This window comes from Acanthochromis polyacanthus, chromosome 8 (assembly GCF_021347895.1).
Source record: "Acanthochromis polyacanthus isolate Apoly-LR-REF ecotype Palm Island chromosome 8, KAUST_Apoly_ChrSc, whole genome shotgun sequence".
Classification (NCBI taxonomy): Eukaryota; Metazoa; Chordata; class Actinopteri; family Pomacentridae; genus Acanthochromis; species Acanthochromis polyacanthus.
The window spans coordinates 38620183-38638274 of record NC_067120.1 but is presented as its reverse complement, the minus strand read 5'-3'; the positions used below and the strand labels follow the sequence as shown (position 1 = coordinate 38638274).

The following is an 18092-nucleotide window of genomic DNA, read 5'->3' as shown; positions in this document are numbered from 1 at the left end:
ATAGTTTCTGAGATATTGTTGCTCAAACAGCCTCAAATTTCACTGTGAGAAAAAACCTGCTGAAAGTGGGCCAGTGGGCTCGGAAAGTTCCTCAGAAAGTACCTGATACGTCGAGCTAAAATGTCAGAACTAGCCGTATTTTGTGCTAGAAAATTTCGGTGAAGTTGGAGACAGTTGGTCAGAAAGTGTCCTTAAAGCCTCCTGTGTTTGCCGACTGGCTGGATGTTTGATCACTGCTGTTTTTAGTTGTTTTTTAAAGACTGAAACCTTCCATGGGAGTCAATCGGAGGTCTTGCTGGGACATCATTCCTCCTCCCCTCCGACCAAACACTCCTTCGATGCCTTTTCACGAGACACGAGCCAAATGCTCGGCCATTAATCACGGCCCGTGATGTGTACGTTAGTGCTTTGTCGACTCGATGCTAACCATGTGTTTGTGCAGCTTCTGTTGGGGAAGCGGCGAATGGAAAGTTGGCTCAGTAAATACAGAAGAGGAAGATTTATTCTGAGGGGAAGTTAGAGGGACGGAGGAAGAGAGGAAATGTTTTATTCCTTCCATGTAAAGGCTTTTCATGCTGGCAGATGAGCTACCTGACCTTTTAACTCACTCACCATGAATCTGCTTTGCTTTCTGAGCTATTTTTCCCTCCAGGCCTCAGGCATGGAAGGTTGTAAAACCAATCCATCCACATGCTTTGTGTGTGTTTCTGAATACAGTAGAACAGAAGTAAATACGCATCAACGTATCACCTCACAGTTAACGCATCATTCCTGAACTGAAAAGTAGAATAACTGGCCTTATTTACCACTAAAACTAACAGATTTACTACATTAAAAATACAATCAGTCAATGCAACAAATGCTGGTACATCTCCTTACCGTAATGCACATCTGATTTTTTTCAATACTTCGTCTTTTCACCTTTATTTTTGATGACTAACTCAATCATCTTTTGCCTGGATGATTCCAAATTTCTGAAAAGATGTTCTTCTATTCTTGAGAATATTTTTTTAGGTGCTCTTTGCTTTTTAAAATGCCCCAAAGATGTCCAATTGGAAGCAACGAGGGAACTCAAATTGCCTCCATGTTTCACTGTCAGGACTATGCTTTCATTGTGGTAGTCCTGATCATAGTTACACCAAACATGCTGGACTCCTTCTGAGCCCAACAAATTTATCTTGGTCACCAATCTTCAATTTTCTCTTTAAAATACCCCAAAATAATTCTATTGTGTTCAAGTGATGTCACATATCTGTCCAGGTGGTATTTTTTCTTCTGTAGAAACTTTTGTGTGATCTTGTGGTTTGGATGGCTTCTTTAACCTGCTTTAGATACAAATAGACCCAGACGACCACAAAAAGACACAAAGGGAGAATAGAAAAAGACCGAACAACCACAAGAAAACACAAAACACCTCCATGCTTCACTGTCGGTTCTATGCATTCACTGTAGTAATCCTGGACAAGTCCTTGTCAAACATGCTGGACTCCATCTGTGTGAAACAAATATATCTAGTCTTGTCATTCTTTAATTTTCTCTTTAACATAACCCAAAGACTTTGTATTGACAACATACTTGTCCAGGACATAGATTTTTGTCATTAGAAGCTCTTTTTCCTCTTCTTTTTCCTCTTCTTCAAGCTGTTGCAGACTGTTAATCATCTTGTCAGTCAGTATTTTGGTTTATCCACAGACACTCACCGTGCATCTATAAATATCTAGGGCTGGCCCGAATAGCAGTTTCTGGGCTCCGGATATTCAGCCCCGATTAATGACGAATATCCGGATATTCGGTTTGGTTCGTGCAGTCGAGGGAGGTGGGTTGGATCGGTTCATATCGTAATGTCAGACAGATAACGTTGGGCGAATTGACGAGACGAATACCAATCGCACGACATCGTCCGACGGCGGGGTGGAATTCAAATATTCTGATCTCAAAATAAATATTCGGATATTTGGGTCCAGCCCTATAAATATCATCTCCTGAACACCTTTTTCCTTCTGTTCTTCGTTGTCAGGTCCACGCATCCACTGTGGTAGTCCTGGTCAGGTTCACACCAAATAGCTTAGCTTCATCTGAGTCCAACGACTGTATCTTGGTATCATCTAACTAAAAAATGTTCTCCCAACATTCCTCAGGCTTCTTTTCGTGTTTTTCAGCAAAGTTTAATCTTGAAGTTTTATTCCGAACAACAAGCAAAGATTTTTTATTTAGTCCTCCGTCCATAGAATTCGATGTTCTAAAGTTTCATTTACAGAAACTCTGATTTGTATTTATAATCCCTGTGCCAAATCTGTAGCTGTTTTATCTAAACCAGATTGTACCGTAACACTGTCTGTGGTGTATTTTCAGTAGGATGACCACTGCAGTTCTGATTAGTGGTACTATGGCTACCTCTATACCTCCTGATTAGTGCTGGAACTGTGTTTATCTGGTTTTTCCACCTTTGTGAAGTCTCACAGTCTGATTTTTCTGGCACTTCTTTTCCACATGGAGCCATGATGAAGACACAGCCCATAGGTCCAAAACTGAGAAGGTTCTTTTTTGTATTGGGTTTAAACTTTGTGTCTTGTATTTTCAGTATAATCTTTCAAAGGTTTTGGGTTTTGATTGTTTGTACGAAGATATACTCGTAGTACAGTGCCGGTATGGAGAGACGATGTTAAGTCATTGCCTCGGGGTGTGTTTTTTAGTGCATAATATGTACACACGTGGACAAAATTGTTGGTACCCCTCAGTTAAAGAAGGAAAAACCCACAATTCTCACTGAAATCACTTGAAACTCACAAAAGTAACAATAAATAAAAATTTATTGAAAATTAAACAATCAAAATCAGCCATCACTTTTGAATTGTTGATTAACATAATTATTTAAAAAAACAAACTAATGAAATAGGGCTGGACAAAAATGATGGTACCCATAACTTAATATTTTGTTGCACAACCTTTTGAGGCAATCACTGCAATTAAACGATTTCTGTATTTGTCAATGAGCGTTCTGCAGCTGTCAACAGGTATTTTGGCCCACTCCTCATGAGCAAACAGCTCCAGTTGTCTCAGGTTTGATGGGTGTCTTCTCCAAATGGCATGTTTCAGCTCCTTCCACATATGTTCAATGGGATTCAGATCTGGGCTCATAGAAGGCCACTTTAGAATAGTCCAACGCTTTTCTCTCAGCCATTCTTGGGTGTTTTTGGCTGTGTGTTTTGGATGGTTGTCCTGTTGGAAGACCCATGACCTGCGACTGAGACCAAGCTTTCTGACACTAGGCAGCACATTTCTCTCCAGAATGCCTTGATAGTCTTCAGATTTCATCGTACCTTGCACACTTTCAAGACACCCTGTGCCAGATGCAGCAAAGCAGCCCCAAAACATTACTGAGCCTCCTCCATGTTTCACCGTAGGGACAGTGTTCTTTTCTTCGTATGCTTGGTTTTTGAGTCTATGAACATAGAGTTGATGTGCCTTACCAAAAAGCTCCAGTTTGGTCTCATCTGTCCAAAGGACATTCTCCCAGAAGCTTTGTGGCTTGTCAACATGCATTTTTGCAAATTCCAGTCTGGCTTTTTATGAGTTTTTTTCAGCAGTGGTGTCCTCCTTGGTCGTCTCCCATGAAGTCCACTTTGGCTCAAACAACGACGAATGGTGCGATCTGACACTGATGTACCTTGGCCTTGGAGTTCACTTTTAATTTCTTTGGAGGTTGCTCTGGGCTCTTTGGATACAATTCCAACGATCCGTCTCTTCAATTTGTCATCAATTTTCCTCTTGCGGCCACGTCCAGGGAGGTTGGCTACTGTCCCGTGGGTCTTGAACTTCTGAATAATATGAGCCACTGTTGTCACAGGAACTTCAAGCTGTTTAGAGATGGTCTTATAGCCTTTACCTTTAAGATGTTTGTCTATAATTTTTTTTCGGATGTCCTGGGACAATTCTCTCCTTCGCTTTCTGTTGTCCATGTTCAGTGTGGTACACACTTTTTCACCAAACAGCAGGGTGACTACTTGTCTCCCTTTAAATCGGCAGACTGACTGATTATGAGTTTGGAAACACCTGTGATGTCAATTAAATGACACACCTGAGTTAATCATGTCACTCTGGTCAAATAGTTTTCAATCTTTTATAGAGGTACCATCATTTTTGTCCAGGCCTGTTCCATTAGTTTGTTTTTTTAAATAATTATGTTAATCAACAATTCAAAAGTAATGGCTGTTTTTGATTATTTAATTTTCAATAAATTTTTATTTATTGTTACTTTTGTGAGTTTCAAGTGATTTCAGTGAGAATTGTGGGTTTTTCCTTCTTTAACTGAGGGGTACCAACAATTTTGTCCACGTGTGTAATATATGAGCTGTATTTCTACTTTAAATTCACAGTCTTGTGTTTTTGTCCTCAGGTGAGTCTGGTCTTGGGAAATCGACGCTCATCAACTCCCTGTTCCTGACCGACCTGTACTCCAAGGACTATCCTGGACCCTCCCAGCGCATCAAGAAGACCGTGCAGGTGGGAATATCCAGCTTTTTTTTTTTTTTTTTTGCTTGATGGATTAATTACACGGCAGTCGCAGCTAACTTTCAAGTTCGGTCTGTTCTGGCATGCAGATGTTGCAGATGTTGCTTGTCGAGGCGTTTTGGTGTTGAAAAGTCTGGATGTTCTTCTGTAGTTTGGGTGGCAGGTCACCAAGAAAACGTCATTCAGGTCCTTCCAGTGGCTGAACACTGTTTTCCACACGGGGTTTTGCTGATTGATGCAGATTTCTCCGGGACAACAAGCAGCTGAAGTCAGGTGTTGGGAAACCACAAACCAGCAGCTGTCATTATTTAAATTGGTGGTTTCCTCGAGCCGACGCTGGCTAATGGAGACGTTTTTATAACTGACCGATTTCTGATCCTTTTATTACAAACCTCTTGCCGGCTGTTTCAAGGTTTCGCCACAATTCCCACTTAATTATGATGCATTCACGCTGGCTGGCCGCTTTATTAGGAACACCTGGGAGCTGAAACACAAGCTAAACAACAGCTCTGCTGTAAAATCTATTTTCACAAAATGTCTACAGTGTTCTAGTTTTTTGTCCAATTTGATGATTCCGCTTTTTATTTATTGTTATTGTTGTGTTTTAGGCAATTTCTGAGCAATTTTTTGTCACGTTTGTCCTCAGTGTGGACTAGTTTTTTAATGAAATATACCAAATGTACCGTCTGCTTTATAGTATTTAACCAATGCTGGAAAAATATAGCAGTTCTACATAGTATAGATAGTTTACTATGTTCATGTTTACAACCTTCACAATCTTTTTTTTTACACTACTCTGCTCATCAGCTGTACAGAGATGTTTCCACAACCCTTTAAGTTTGTCGTATTGTGTGACTTTGGGACAGTTTTGTCTTGTGGTCATTTCTTGTCTCGGTTATTGTTGTTTTCTGGGGCATTTTTGCTGTTTCAGGTCTTTTTGGTACAGTTTTGTCTCCTTACTGTTTGTATGCGTCTCATTTTAATCATTTTTAGTCTTGTTGTTCTTGTTTTTTGCCGGTTTTGTCTTCTCGTACTACAAATATTGAACCATTTCTATGTTTCCAGCCTCTCCAGACTTTTCCTCACTAATCTGCTCATCATCAGTAGAAAGATGTTTCTCCATGCTGAATGTAGCTTCCAGCAGCTTGCTAAGTTTGTCGTATGTCTCGTTTATGTTGTTTTCTATGACATTTGTAAAGTTTCACGTCTTTCTGGGACAGTTTTGTCTCCTTTCTCTTGGTTTGGGTCTCGTTTTTGTCATTTTGCATTTCGTTTTTTTTGGCAGTTTTGTCTCCACATGCTATAGGTATTGAACGATTTCCATGTTTCCAGCCTCTAAAGACTTTTCCTCTCTACTCTGCTCATCATCTGTAGAAAGATGTTTCTCCCTACTGAATGTAGCTTCCAACAACTTGCTCCTCTGTTCACCGTTTCTGAGCCATGCTGCATTTATTTTATTGATTCAGTAGCTCCGACTTTCCTGTCTGCTCTGTGAAAACACTGCCTGCAGTTCAACCTGAAAACTCTCTGACTTTTCTGATGTTACAGTTGTTTACAGTGAAGTCAATCATGGCTTCACAGTTGTGTGAAGGAGCTCCGATTTTTTTTTTTTTAATCTGGGATTAAATCTGGGAAAGAAGATTTAACATTTGAAGATCATTCGGGTGAAGCTTCTTTTTTTGTTTAAATTAGGAAAAGAACCTGTTGATAGCATGTATGTGAAACAGAGGAGTCGTAGTATCCACAGATGTGATCTTCCATGGCGATGTTTCACTGTAGACTTCATAATTTGTCAGTTCTTCCCTGTAGAAACCGTCTGAATGTCCCGTTACACTGAGGACAGGCTTGTTAAGTGTTGAGTAAAAACACTGAAGTTCAACAACAGTGAAAGAATGCATCAACGCGTCCAAGTCAGACAACAGAGCTGCCAACGTGCACAGATGTTTATCATGGCGGCATGAAATGTGACTTAATGACGGCTGTGCAGGAGGCGAGAAAACAAAAGTTAACTCCCAGAGCTCATACTGTGCCCACTTCCATGTTAATCATTTTATTTTGGGGGTTTATTAGAACATATTCACAGGCTTTAATGTTCAAAAAACAGATCGAACTTTAAACTTGGGTCTTTGTGAGTTTGCACTAAAAGCTACAACACACTAAACTCAAGGAAACCCCCCCCCCAAAGAAAAACATAAAATGAGCTCTTTAAAACTGTGAAATCTGCAGCCCAGATCCGGCTGCTTATCAGGGGTTTTCGCCTCTCGATGCATAGTTTAGCATTTGTGTCATAAAGTGTGTGAAGTCAAACATTTCCAGCTCCTCAAGTGGTAGAAAGGGATTTTCATTTCCATATTTCACCTCGTATGTTAATAAAACCCTCCATAATCTGCTTTCCTATTCCCTTGTCTCCAACCATGACCGTGAAAATGATCAGTTCTAAGGCATCGGCTAACATTCAGCGTTCCTTCAGATAAAATGTCTGCACTCGTCACATCTCACCTTGGTCTGAACTTTGCCTGCAGCGACGGCAGATAACAAGATGTCACGAGAGCTTCAGTGGAAAAACAACCGGACTCCTCTTTTTGGTTTATGTTTGGTTCACTGCACCGTCTCAGACTTTGTTCAGAGTTTATTCATCTGTTGTTTGGAACCAAAATCGAAATATTTTTGGCTGAATTTTGAGAGTTCACATCTTTTCAGATCTGGAAATTTTTGTATTTTTTACCAGAAATAAAACTCCAACAGTCATGAAATTTGGTAAAGACACAGACAGTTTCCATCAGATCAGAATGATTGAATGGATCCAGCAGAAGACAAATTTTTAATTATTGTTCCTTGAAAATGGAAAAAAAAGTACAAAATATGTCAAACCGGACTGTAATAGTGTCCCCAGAAAGTTCCTATAAGCGTAAAAGCAGTCAAAATTATTTTTAAAATATCTAAAATGACTTCAAACTTGTCCAAAGCGACCTAAAACCTGCTCAAAATGACTTTAAATTGTCCAAAATTACAAAACTTAGAAATTATTGGACCTTAAAAATGGAAAGCAAGTGAAAAATGTTCAAACCCGAGTGGTTTATGCATGATTGTATCCATATTTATACTAAAATACAGTCTTTGGTTCACATTTCGCCAACGTTTGAGGCTCTAACATCAGTAGAATCTGATGTGTGAAAAGTTTGACCAGACAATGTTCCACTTTGTAGATGTTTAGACGAAATGTTGATAAATATCAAGTCTGTATGGAAACAGTATGCAAAATCAGTCTCATACGTTGTTAAGTTTCCACATGAAGACGTCATAAAGCAGCGTTGAACCCTTCACATCTAACACCAACATCTAGACCTCTATGAACACCAACATCTAGACCTCTATGAACATCTAGACCTCTATGAACACCAACATCTAGACCTCTATGAACACCAACATCTAGACCTCTATGAACATCTAGACCTCTATGAACATCTAGACCTCTATGAACACCAACATCTAGACCTCTATGAACATCTAGACCTCTATGGACACCAACATCTAGACCTCTATGAACATCTAGACCTCTATGAACATCTAGACCTCTATGAACACCTAGACCTCTATGAACACCAACATCTAGACCTTTATGAACACCAACATCTAGACCTCTATGAACACCAACATCTAGACCTCTATGAACATCTAGACCTCTATGAACACCAACATCTAGACCTCTATGAACACCAACATGAAGACCTCTATGAACACCAACATCTAGACCTCTATGAACACCAACATCTAGACCTCTATGGACACCAACATCTAGACCTCTATGAACATCTAGACCCTCTATGAACACCAACATCTAGACCTCTATGAACACCAACATCTAGACCTCTATGAACACCAACATCTAGACCTCTATGAACACCAACATCTAGACCTCTATGGACACCAACATCTAGACCTCTATGAACACCAACATGAAGACCTCTATGAACACCAACATCTAGACCTCTATGAACATCTAGACCTCTATGAACATCTAGACCTCTATGAACACCTAGACCTCTATGAACACCAACATCTAGACCTTTATGAACACCAACATCTAGACCTCTATGAACACCAACATCTAGACCTCTATGAACATCTAGACCTCTATGAACACCAACATCTAGACCTCTATGAACACCAACATCTAGACCTCTATGAACACCAACATCTAGACCTCTATGAACACCAACATCTAGACCTCTATGGACACCAACATCTAGACCTCTATGAACACCAACATGAAGACCTCTATGAACACCAACATCTAGACCTCTATGAACACCAACATCTAGACCTCTATGGACACCAACATCTAGACCTCTATGAACACCAACATCTAGACCTCTATGAACACCAACATCTAGACCTCTATGGACACCAACATCTAGACCTCTATGAACACCAACATGAAGACCTCTATGAACACCAACATCTAGACCTCTATGGACACCAGATTCTGTTTCCTACCAATGAGTGCACATCAACATTTAGTCTAAATCTCTAAAAACTGGAACCTTGTCTGGTCAAACTTCAACACATCAGATTCTGCTGATGTTAGAGCCTCAAAAGTTGGTTAATTGTGGACCAAAGACTCTATTTTAGGAGAAATATGGATCCATCCATATATACAGGAACTTTATGGAGACACAATACCAACCAGGTTGACAAATTTTGCTCCTTTTTTTTTTTCCATTTTCAAGGTCCAAAGTCTGAGATGGTGCAGCAGCATGTTTTCTTTTTGGTTTCTGGTTGAAGCTTTCGTTGTTGTCAGTAAAAGTGTAAAGAGTGAAAAGACTGGAGGAGGAGAGGCTTTGTAGAGGAAGAAGAGGATCTGAGAGGGAAGCAGCAGGACCACAGAGTCTGGATTTATCCTTTTATGGTCACAACTAACTGAGGAGGAGGAAGGAGGAGGAAGGCTGAAAGGAGGAGGACCAGACTGGGAGGAAAACAGAAGATGGAGAGTTGAGCTGTCAAGAGAGGAGATGATGAGGAAGAGGAGGTGTGAAGGAAGCAGCAGAGGAGAAACTCATCTTGAAATTTATTGTGCAGTTTACTTTTATTTTATAGATCGTCCCTGTTTTGTTAAACTATAGGTAGTAAAATTAGTTAATATAAAAAAAATCATAATTCATTCATTTGCTGGATCTAAGAGAAAAAATACACATTTTTACTGCATTTAAATCAGCAACAAATATTGCTATTTACAAGTAAAATTACTTTATTTATATGAAGGATCGAGAAAAATACACAAAATTTGACTATTATTTTACAAATTTTGCTTGCTTTGTTACATTACAGAGCATATTTAGAAAAATTACAGGAAAAAGGCATTAATTTACATGTTAACACCGAAAAAATTTCATCATAAATCTGTATTTTTATAAATTGTGATTCATTATCCAATAATGTTTGACAATAATAAAAACAAACAAACTGTTCATTCTTAATTAATTTTTAAAAATGTATTTTTTATGCTTTAAAATGGGACAAAAAAACTCGTTATTTGTAAGTAAAATTGCATTATGTATATTCAGGATCGAAAAATGTAAAAAAAAGTTGTATCTGTTATTTTATAGATTTTACCTGTTTTGTTAAATTACAAATATTTTGTAAAATTACATAAAAAAGCATGAATTTACATGTTAACACTTAAAATGTCATCATAAATCTGTATTTTTATAAATTATGATTTATTTTCTTACAATGTGTGACAATAGTAAACAATTTTTATTTTACATATACTTTTAGATATATGAAAGAAAAATTATGAATAATGATAAATATTTTTTAAAACACTTTTATACTTGTTAGGTGATAGAAAGTAAAATTAAATAAATAAAAAAATACAAGATAAAAACACATGTTAAAATTATATAAAAATACTTGTTAAAAATTAATAAATGCAAAATAAATACAAATTAAAACAAACACCTGTTAAAATTACATAATTTTTTTAAATAAATAAAAAACACCTGTTAAAATTAAATAAATTAAAAGATACAAAATAAAAAACACCTGTTAAATTTTTTTATTTTTTTTGTCCTATCCGGCAACAGAGCAGGCAGAATGAGGATCTGGCTGCTGCATTGTGCCATACAAGTTTGCTTTTCCAAGGGGAGTTTATAAGTACAAGACTCCCCTTGATACTGTACAGTAATTTAGTTAGTTTGAATACTTGTTGATTAGTTAAATATACATAAGTTTGCCGGACCTGACAGGGGAAAGGCAGGAAGAAAGAAACAAGAAGAGAGAAAGAGAGGAAAAAAAAGAAAACAACACCAAGGGGGATAGTGAAGAGAAAAGGAAGGGTGCAAGAATACAATTATCTTTCAATTGAAACCGACACAACAGATAACAAGCTAGTACACCTTAACAAAGACACACCGGAACGCATCCTATGGGTTTTGTTAGTAATTATTCAGATCATCTATGTGAAACACACAAACTGAGGAAACATGTCTTTTGATATTTTGGCACCAGGACAAACTTAACACCCCCCAAGACAACATGGTTGCTATGTCCACATGCAGAGTACGGTGCAATTGTGACTGTGATCATGCAACTATGACCTCTGACCTCCGTGAAGGCCAGAAGCGGGCCCGAGAGCCCACAAGACCCAGGCGAGCCGGCAGTGATCCCAGAGTAGAGATCCGAGCCACCAAACCACGAGGACGACCACGGATCGGCCCGGAAGGGGGCAGAGGGAGAACCCGGCCAGGACCCCCAGCATCCAGCTGTTAACACCTGTTAAAATTAAATAAATGAAAATAAAGAACACCTGATTAAGTTAAATAAATAAAAAATAAAAAGAACACCTGCTAAAATTAATAAATAAAAAACACCTGCTAAAATTTAAAAAATTTAAAAATTTTAAAAACCCCTGTTAAAAGTTAATAAATAAAAAATAAAAAACACCTGTTAAAATTAATAAATAAAAAATAAAAAACACCTGCTAAAATTTTAAAAAAATTAAAAATAAAAAACACCTGTTAAAAGTTAATAAATAATAAATAAAAAACACCTGTTAAAATTAATAAATAAAAATAAAAAGGCACTTCTTAAAATTTTATAAATAAAAAATAAACACAAAATAAAGAGCACCTCTTAAAGTTACATAAATAAAAAATATAAATACATTAAAAAGCACCTGTTAAAATTAAATACATAATAAATAAAAAACCAAATAAATTAAAATCAAATAATTAAAAAAATATATAAAAGAACAGGCCTAAAGAAATATTTTTACATATATTAATTTGCTCTTTCACATTGTGCAACTATAAAACTACCCTATTTTGCTGTATATAAATCTTCTTAATAAAAAAAAGGCACAATTTTACAGATATTTGTCGATATTTGTATTGATTTCAAATAATTGTTTTTAGATCAAACATTTGTGCCACCCTTGCTGCTGCATTCTCACAGTTTTCCTGAGGATGTTTTATTATTTTTTATTACGGTGCAGTTTGAGTGGTGAGACGAACAGAGTCTGGGGGAGATGACGGGTGAGTCAGAGGGGGAGGCAAACAAAAACAGGGATCAGTGGGAGTCCCAGTGTTTCCCCCTGGGGTCTGAGAGGGTCAGGAAGAGGGTAGGAATGTTCCCATGAAACCCCACACCCACCCAAACACAACACTGCCTCACCCACACACTCACCCACACACTCACCCACAGCTTTAAAGCAGTAAAATCCTCCTGAGTTTACCTGATTAATAAACAGTGGACATAAACCTTCTCCCACTCAGGATCTCACAGTCGTCTGTGAGCAAACAACCACATTTTCCACATTTTTCCTCTTAGGTTTCCCTTCAGCTGGTCAGAGGAGTTTCTGTGTAGGTTGGTTAGTGGTTTTATAGCTCTATAGCTTTAACTGGTGAAATAAGACCAGACATTAATGGATGTTGAAGTAAATCCAGTAAAACCTGATGCTGTAAACACCGCATTAGAATGGAATCCAGTACAATTCTGTGTAGAGTTAAGATGGATTCAGCTCGATGTCAGAGTATACGTACAGTGGGTACAGAAAGTATTCAGACCCTTAAAATTCTTCACTCTCTGTGTCATTGCAGTCATTCGCCAAAATCAAAAAAGTTCATTTTATTTCTCATTCATGTACACTCAGCACCCCATCTTGACAGAAAAAAAACAGAAATGTAGAAATTTTTGCAAATTTATTAAAAAAAGAAAAACTGAAATATCAATAATGGATATAAAAAATGGATTGGAAAAAAAGTGAATTTTAATACAGCAAAACTGTATTTTTAAAGTCTTTTTCTGTGTAAATTAAAACTTTTCCTGTGATTTTACTTGAATTTTACCTGCAATTTTGCAAAAATAAGGGAAATATGTATTTTTTAGTTATTAGCATGCAGATTTTTTTTAATGTCTTTAAAATATAATTGTTAATATTATTTTAATCAGATTTTTTTAAAAAGAATAGCAATAATAGTAATTTAAAAAAGAGATTTTTAATTCAAATATTTACAGTTTTGGCCTGTTTTTTTTAATGATCAACGTGTAAATTAATACTTTTTTCTGTGATTTTACTACGTTATTGCTAATTTAATACTTTAATTTAATTTAATTTTCTGTGAAATATTATCCTTTTTTTGGATTTTTTCATTTCAAAGAATAACAATAATAATCAATAAAAGCACTAATTTCAGATGCACACATTTACAGTTTTGCCTGTTTTGTTTAATAGGTGACGATTTTTTCTGTGATTTTACTTCATATGAAGAAAAGGAACACATTACAAAATTACAATTTAAAGTATTATTGACCATTTTCCAAGTTTTTGGTGCATTTAAGTACAGCAAAACTGTGTATTTTTACTATTTTTATTGTGCAAATTGAAACTCTTGTGTGATTTTATTTGGATTTTATCATTTTAAAGGAGCACAGAGGAAGATTTTAGCGGAAATGTAGCGTTGCCTACATTTCCCGTGAGCCTCGGCGCGCACTGTCGCAAACCGTCGTAAACGAGCGAGCGAGCCTCAGGAAAGCCGGCGGAGTTGAAATCATTGTTGAACAATAACGTGTGTAAATGACTCCGCGGTCTAATGTTGTAAAACCGAGTTGTCAAAGCTGCTCCGAGCTACGGAGTTAACCGAACGTTAGCTCCGAGCTAACGTTCGGTAGCTCCGAGCTAACGTTACATTAGCCAATACCCACACAGTGTTTTTGCCACAAAGTTAGTCAACTTAACCAGTCACAGTCAAACTAATCCCGTAGTCTACTAACCACACATCGCAAGCAACACACACAAAAGACCAAAGAATTGTATCAAACTTACAAAGAGCTAAAGTTACGTACCTGTCTAGGAGAAGCACAGCCACCTCGGCATCTGTTTTGATTCCTTTTTGCTCCTGGAATTCTCACCACTTCTGAAATGCCTGTCCAAGATGAGCTTTTCTTTTGCTTCGTTGTCGATCTGACAACCTTTTTGCTTGCAGACTTTGCTCCATTCGCTTCCTTTTGCGCTCCATGTGTGCCGTCTTCTCAACCAACTCTCCGCTCTGCTACTGCTAAAAACAACTAGCTCCACTCTGCTACGCTCATCAGCGCACGCGCACCGCATTTGCTGTAAATCGCTCCGTCTCTCACAGGAAATTCTAGACGAGTTGACAAAAAATTAATAAAATACAAATATTTACAAAACCAAAATGATTCATGAATCGAAAATGGGGGCATTAATAAGTGTAAATAACGAAGATTCATACACATTAATATGAGACTTTGTTACGAGCATAAAAATCTTCCTCGGTGCCCCTTTAAGGGAAATCTCTATGTTTCAGTCTTTAACGTGCATATTTTTTGTGTAAAATATTGTTTTTTATGGTTTAAATTCAGCGTTTCCTATATTCTGAGAGTCAGCAGCAGATCAGGTGATGATTTTTTGTGCGTCTCCACATTACAGCCGCTCAGTTAGGATCCAGTAGACGCTAAATTTGTTCTGCTTTGAGGACATTAAGGAACCTTTAGCTCCAGGCCTCCCTTCGGTCCGTCGCTCACATCGCTCCTCATCTTAATCCCGACGTCGGGCATCGTCGTTCTGCTGGAAGTAGCATTTAGGGAGCGTTAAAGTGTGCTGGAAGAGGCTGCTGTGGTCTGAGGCCGAGCGGGGGAATAACGGGGTCAGAGTATTTTTACTGCAACAACCTCCATGTTCTGTCGCTCGCCTCTCATTCCCCCCGGATCACATTTCTCCTCAAATGATGGTGTCGAGCCTCGCGGCATTTTTGAGGTTTTCTCCCAAATCTGTTTTTCTCCGCGGAAACGGTTGGAAATAGCAGATTGGGTTTGGAGACCGTCGCGCACAAACACTGAACGGCGCGAACACTCGTTTTAAAAAGACACACCCAATTAGGGCCTAGATCCGTCTGCAGCAACGAGCAGCCGTAAAGTCGGACGGATTGAGGGAAGGTTTGTGGAGGAACCGAGGAATGTTTGTGTTAAAGGGGAGATCCTAAAATAACCGGACGGCCTTGTGAAAGTATGCGAGCTTCAGGAAATGATGGATCTGTGAATCAACACAGATGGAGCGGTTCGGTTCTGTCTGGTTTTTACGTGTCAAAGTGAAGCCGCAGGCAGAAATAATAAATGTTCGATGACTTTATTTACTGTGAGCATCATCACACGTTATTCTGTGGAATAAAACACTGGTTTGATTCATTAAACTTCAGCTGGATGAATTTAAACTCATGTTTGGTGATTTAAATCTCGGGTCCAATGAATTAAAACTCCATTTTGGTGAATTAAAGCTCGAATTTGGTGAATTAAAAGTTTGTTTTTGTGATGTAAAGTTATTACTGAGGATGCAACATCACAGCTTAAGCTCTTTCTAAGTGTCTTTCCATCGGCTTCAGTGCCCAGCAGGATCATCCTCGTTCATTAGTTGTTTTCTTGGATGGAATCGGCCTCCTGCACGGTGCAGAAGTGGAGTTTATCCATCGCTGACCTGCTTTACATCACTGCAGAGGAAGGAAACCGTCTGATTCCTCACATACGAGCAGCAGATATCAGTTTCCCTGCATCTCCCAGCAGCCTGAGTGGGTGAACTTCCACTGTGGTGACGCATCATCGCTACCCTGAGTGGGAGGTGATGGAGTCACATCATTAGCAGTGGAGGACTCAGTGTGTGGGCACATCAGGCTGAACATCCTCAAAAAAACATCAGAATATCAGCAGCAGCTACTGTTAGAATCACAACACAGGTGTGATCAACACCGTGACGACAGATCGACCGATGATACTGATTTTTAGTACCAATATTTAGAGTCTGTATACATTAAGCATTATTTATTAGCAGCATGTGACCGCAAGAATCCTGTCATTTATAACTAGATTTCTTTCCTGTTTAATCCTGTAGAGACCAGAAGAAATGTCACTCGGATACTGGCTGCTCATGTTGGCAAACAAAGAGCATTGTGGGAGTTTTTAGCTAGCAAGGGGCACCATGACAAAGACTTCTGTGGTAGTTAATGACCTCCTGCCTGAACCAGTGTGTTCTAGATACCACGTCCTGATGCAACTAACACAGCCTGATTCTGACATGTGTGATGGGGGACGTAAATGAAGAGTCAGGCTCCAGAAAGAGTGTCTTTTTAGTTTATTTAACCTGAATAACCGGCTGACCCCAATCTGTGTGTTTCAGGTGGAACAGTCCAAAGTGTTGATCAAGGAGGGCGGCGTCCAGCTGACCCTCACCATCGTGGACACGCCGGGGTTTGGAGACGCCGTGGACAACAGCAACTGGTGAGCAGAGCCAACCATCGGCTAGATCACATGACATTTATCGTCCAATCCCCTCGTCTGATTCCTGTCCTCCATGTCCTCAGCTGGCAGCCGGTCATCAACTACATCGACAGCAAATGTGAGGATTTCCTGAACGCCGAGTCGAGGGTGAACCGCAGATCGATGCCGGACAACAGAGTGCACTGCTGCCTGTACTTCATAGCGCCGTCTGGACACGGGTATGTAGTGTAGCGTTAGCATGGCGGTGCGGTAAAATAAAGCAGAAAGAAACGTCTAAACTCCTGCAGCCTGGATGGAACAGAGCAGTGAGTGTGTCTGCAGACGACGAGGCTGCCAGCCAGTGTTTGTGACCCACAAACGTTATATAACACACTTCTGCACATGCTCAGTAGCTCTCTGCCCTCCATCTCCAAATCAGCCAATCAGAGCGGAGAATCGCTCTCAGACATCCTGCAGAGTCTGAGCTGCAGCTTCACATGAGCCCAAATCCATCCGACAGCCTGGAACTGTTGATAAACCTGCAAACAAAACGTTAAAAAGGACGTTAACGTGTAAATATTTTAGCAGCAGCAGACGGAGGGAGTGAAAAAACCCTGAAGACGACAGGAGACGAAGAAAATGCGTCTCTAAATGTGAAGTGTTTTAACCCTTTAAACCCCCAAAGCCTGCTACTGGATATGAAAAGCCAGTTTTCTATATAAAAAAACTGCCAAAATTACACAATTTATCAGAAAAACAGAGAGAATTGAAAGATTTTCAACTTTAAGAGCACAGTTCTGGTGGAAATATTAACCAAAGTTGAGCTTAAAATTGAGATATTCCATCAAAATCACCTTATTTTACAGGTTTCATTTAAAAATTCTACAAAAATATAAAGTCTCCACTCTTTGGTACGACCGTGAAACAGTCATTATTTTTAAAATATCACCAAAAATACACATTTTATAAGAGCTGTGATCTGTAAAAACTGGGGCTGGATCCGAATATCCGAATATTCGGTCATGACAGCGGTGTCCGAATATTTATTTTGAGATCCGAATATTCCGTTAGGAATATTTGCTTTACATCAATATGAGCCTTATATCCCAAGTTTAAATAATGTGTTGACTTGTGTCGGAGCTACTACAATAAATTGCTTAAAAGTTCAAGAAATCTAAATAAAAATACAGAAATAACATAGCTGTGTCCTTCAGATATCCTGTAGTCTGGTTTATGAGGATTTCTGTTGTGTGTGGTTTGTGTATTTTTACAAACCCATCACTGCAATGGAAAAGCGCTCAGAGACCTGGAGAATGAGTAAAATGTTCGTGGAACTCTTCAAATTTTATATGCAAAAAGAACGATGGATCTATCTGATGTGGTTTTAAATCTACCACTAATCATAAATGAATATTCAGTGCTGGGTTCTATATCATTCAAATCAAACACATGCAAGTTTTTCTGCTACAAGCTTTTATGTTTGGTTGAATATTTCCATAAAAATGTCTGAATGTTGGAGGTTAAACTGGTCTAATCTTTTATTGAGTGTTTCTTGAGCCGCTGCAGTCTTAGAATGTGTTTGAACAGCAGCGTCGGAGGTTTTCCATGAATAAAACAGTGCAACATTTCCGTCTCTGAGCCTGAATTATGCTCCAGAACGAGCTGTAAAATTAATCAAACTGTGCAGAGCATTGTAGGTTCAGTAAATGTACAACAGAATGTGCTCCATAAATGATCATAAAAGGGTTCAGAGGCACTGAATCGTCCAGTTTTCTACTCAAACATATCGGATAATTGTGCTTTTAGTGTCGCTC

The 18092-nt window shown here is 38.6% G+C and overlaps 1 protein-coding gene across 5 annotated transcripts in view; it reads left to right on the top strand.

The window, feature by feature from the left end:
- The window catches only part of LOC110946048 (septin-7-like), a 93090-nt gene that overhangs the window by 34262 nt on the left and 40736 nt on the right, over positions 1-18092 (top strand). For all 5 annotated transcript variants that reach the window (XM_051951825.1, XM_051951824.1, XM_051951826.1 and 2 more), the window contains exons 3-5: positions 4397-4503; positions 16199-16299; positions 16383-16517. In XM_051951825.1, the coding sequence (XP_051807785.1) occupies positions 4397-4503; positions 16199-16299; positions 16383-16517 (343 nt within the window). The remainder of the gene's footprint in view (positions 1-4396; positions 4504-16198; positions 16300-16382; positions 16518-18092) is intronic.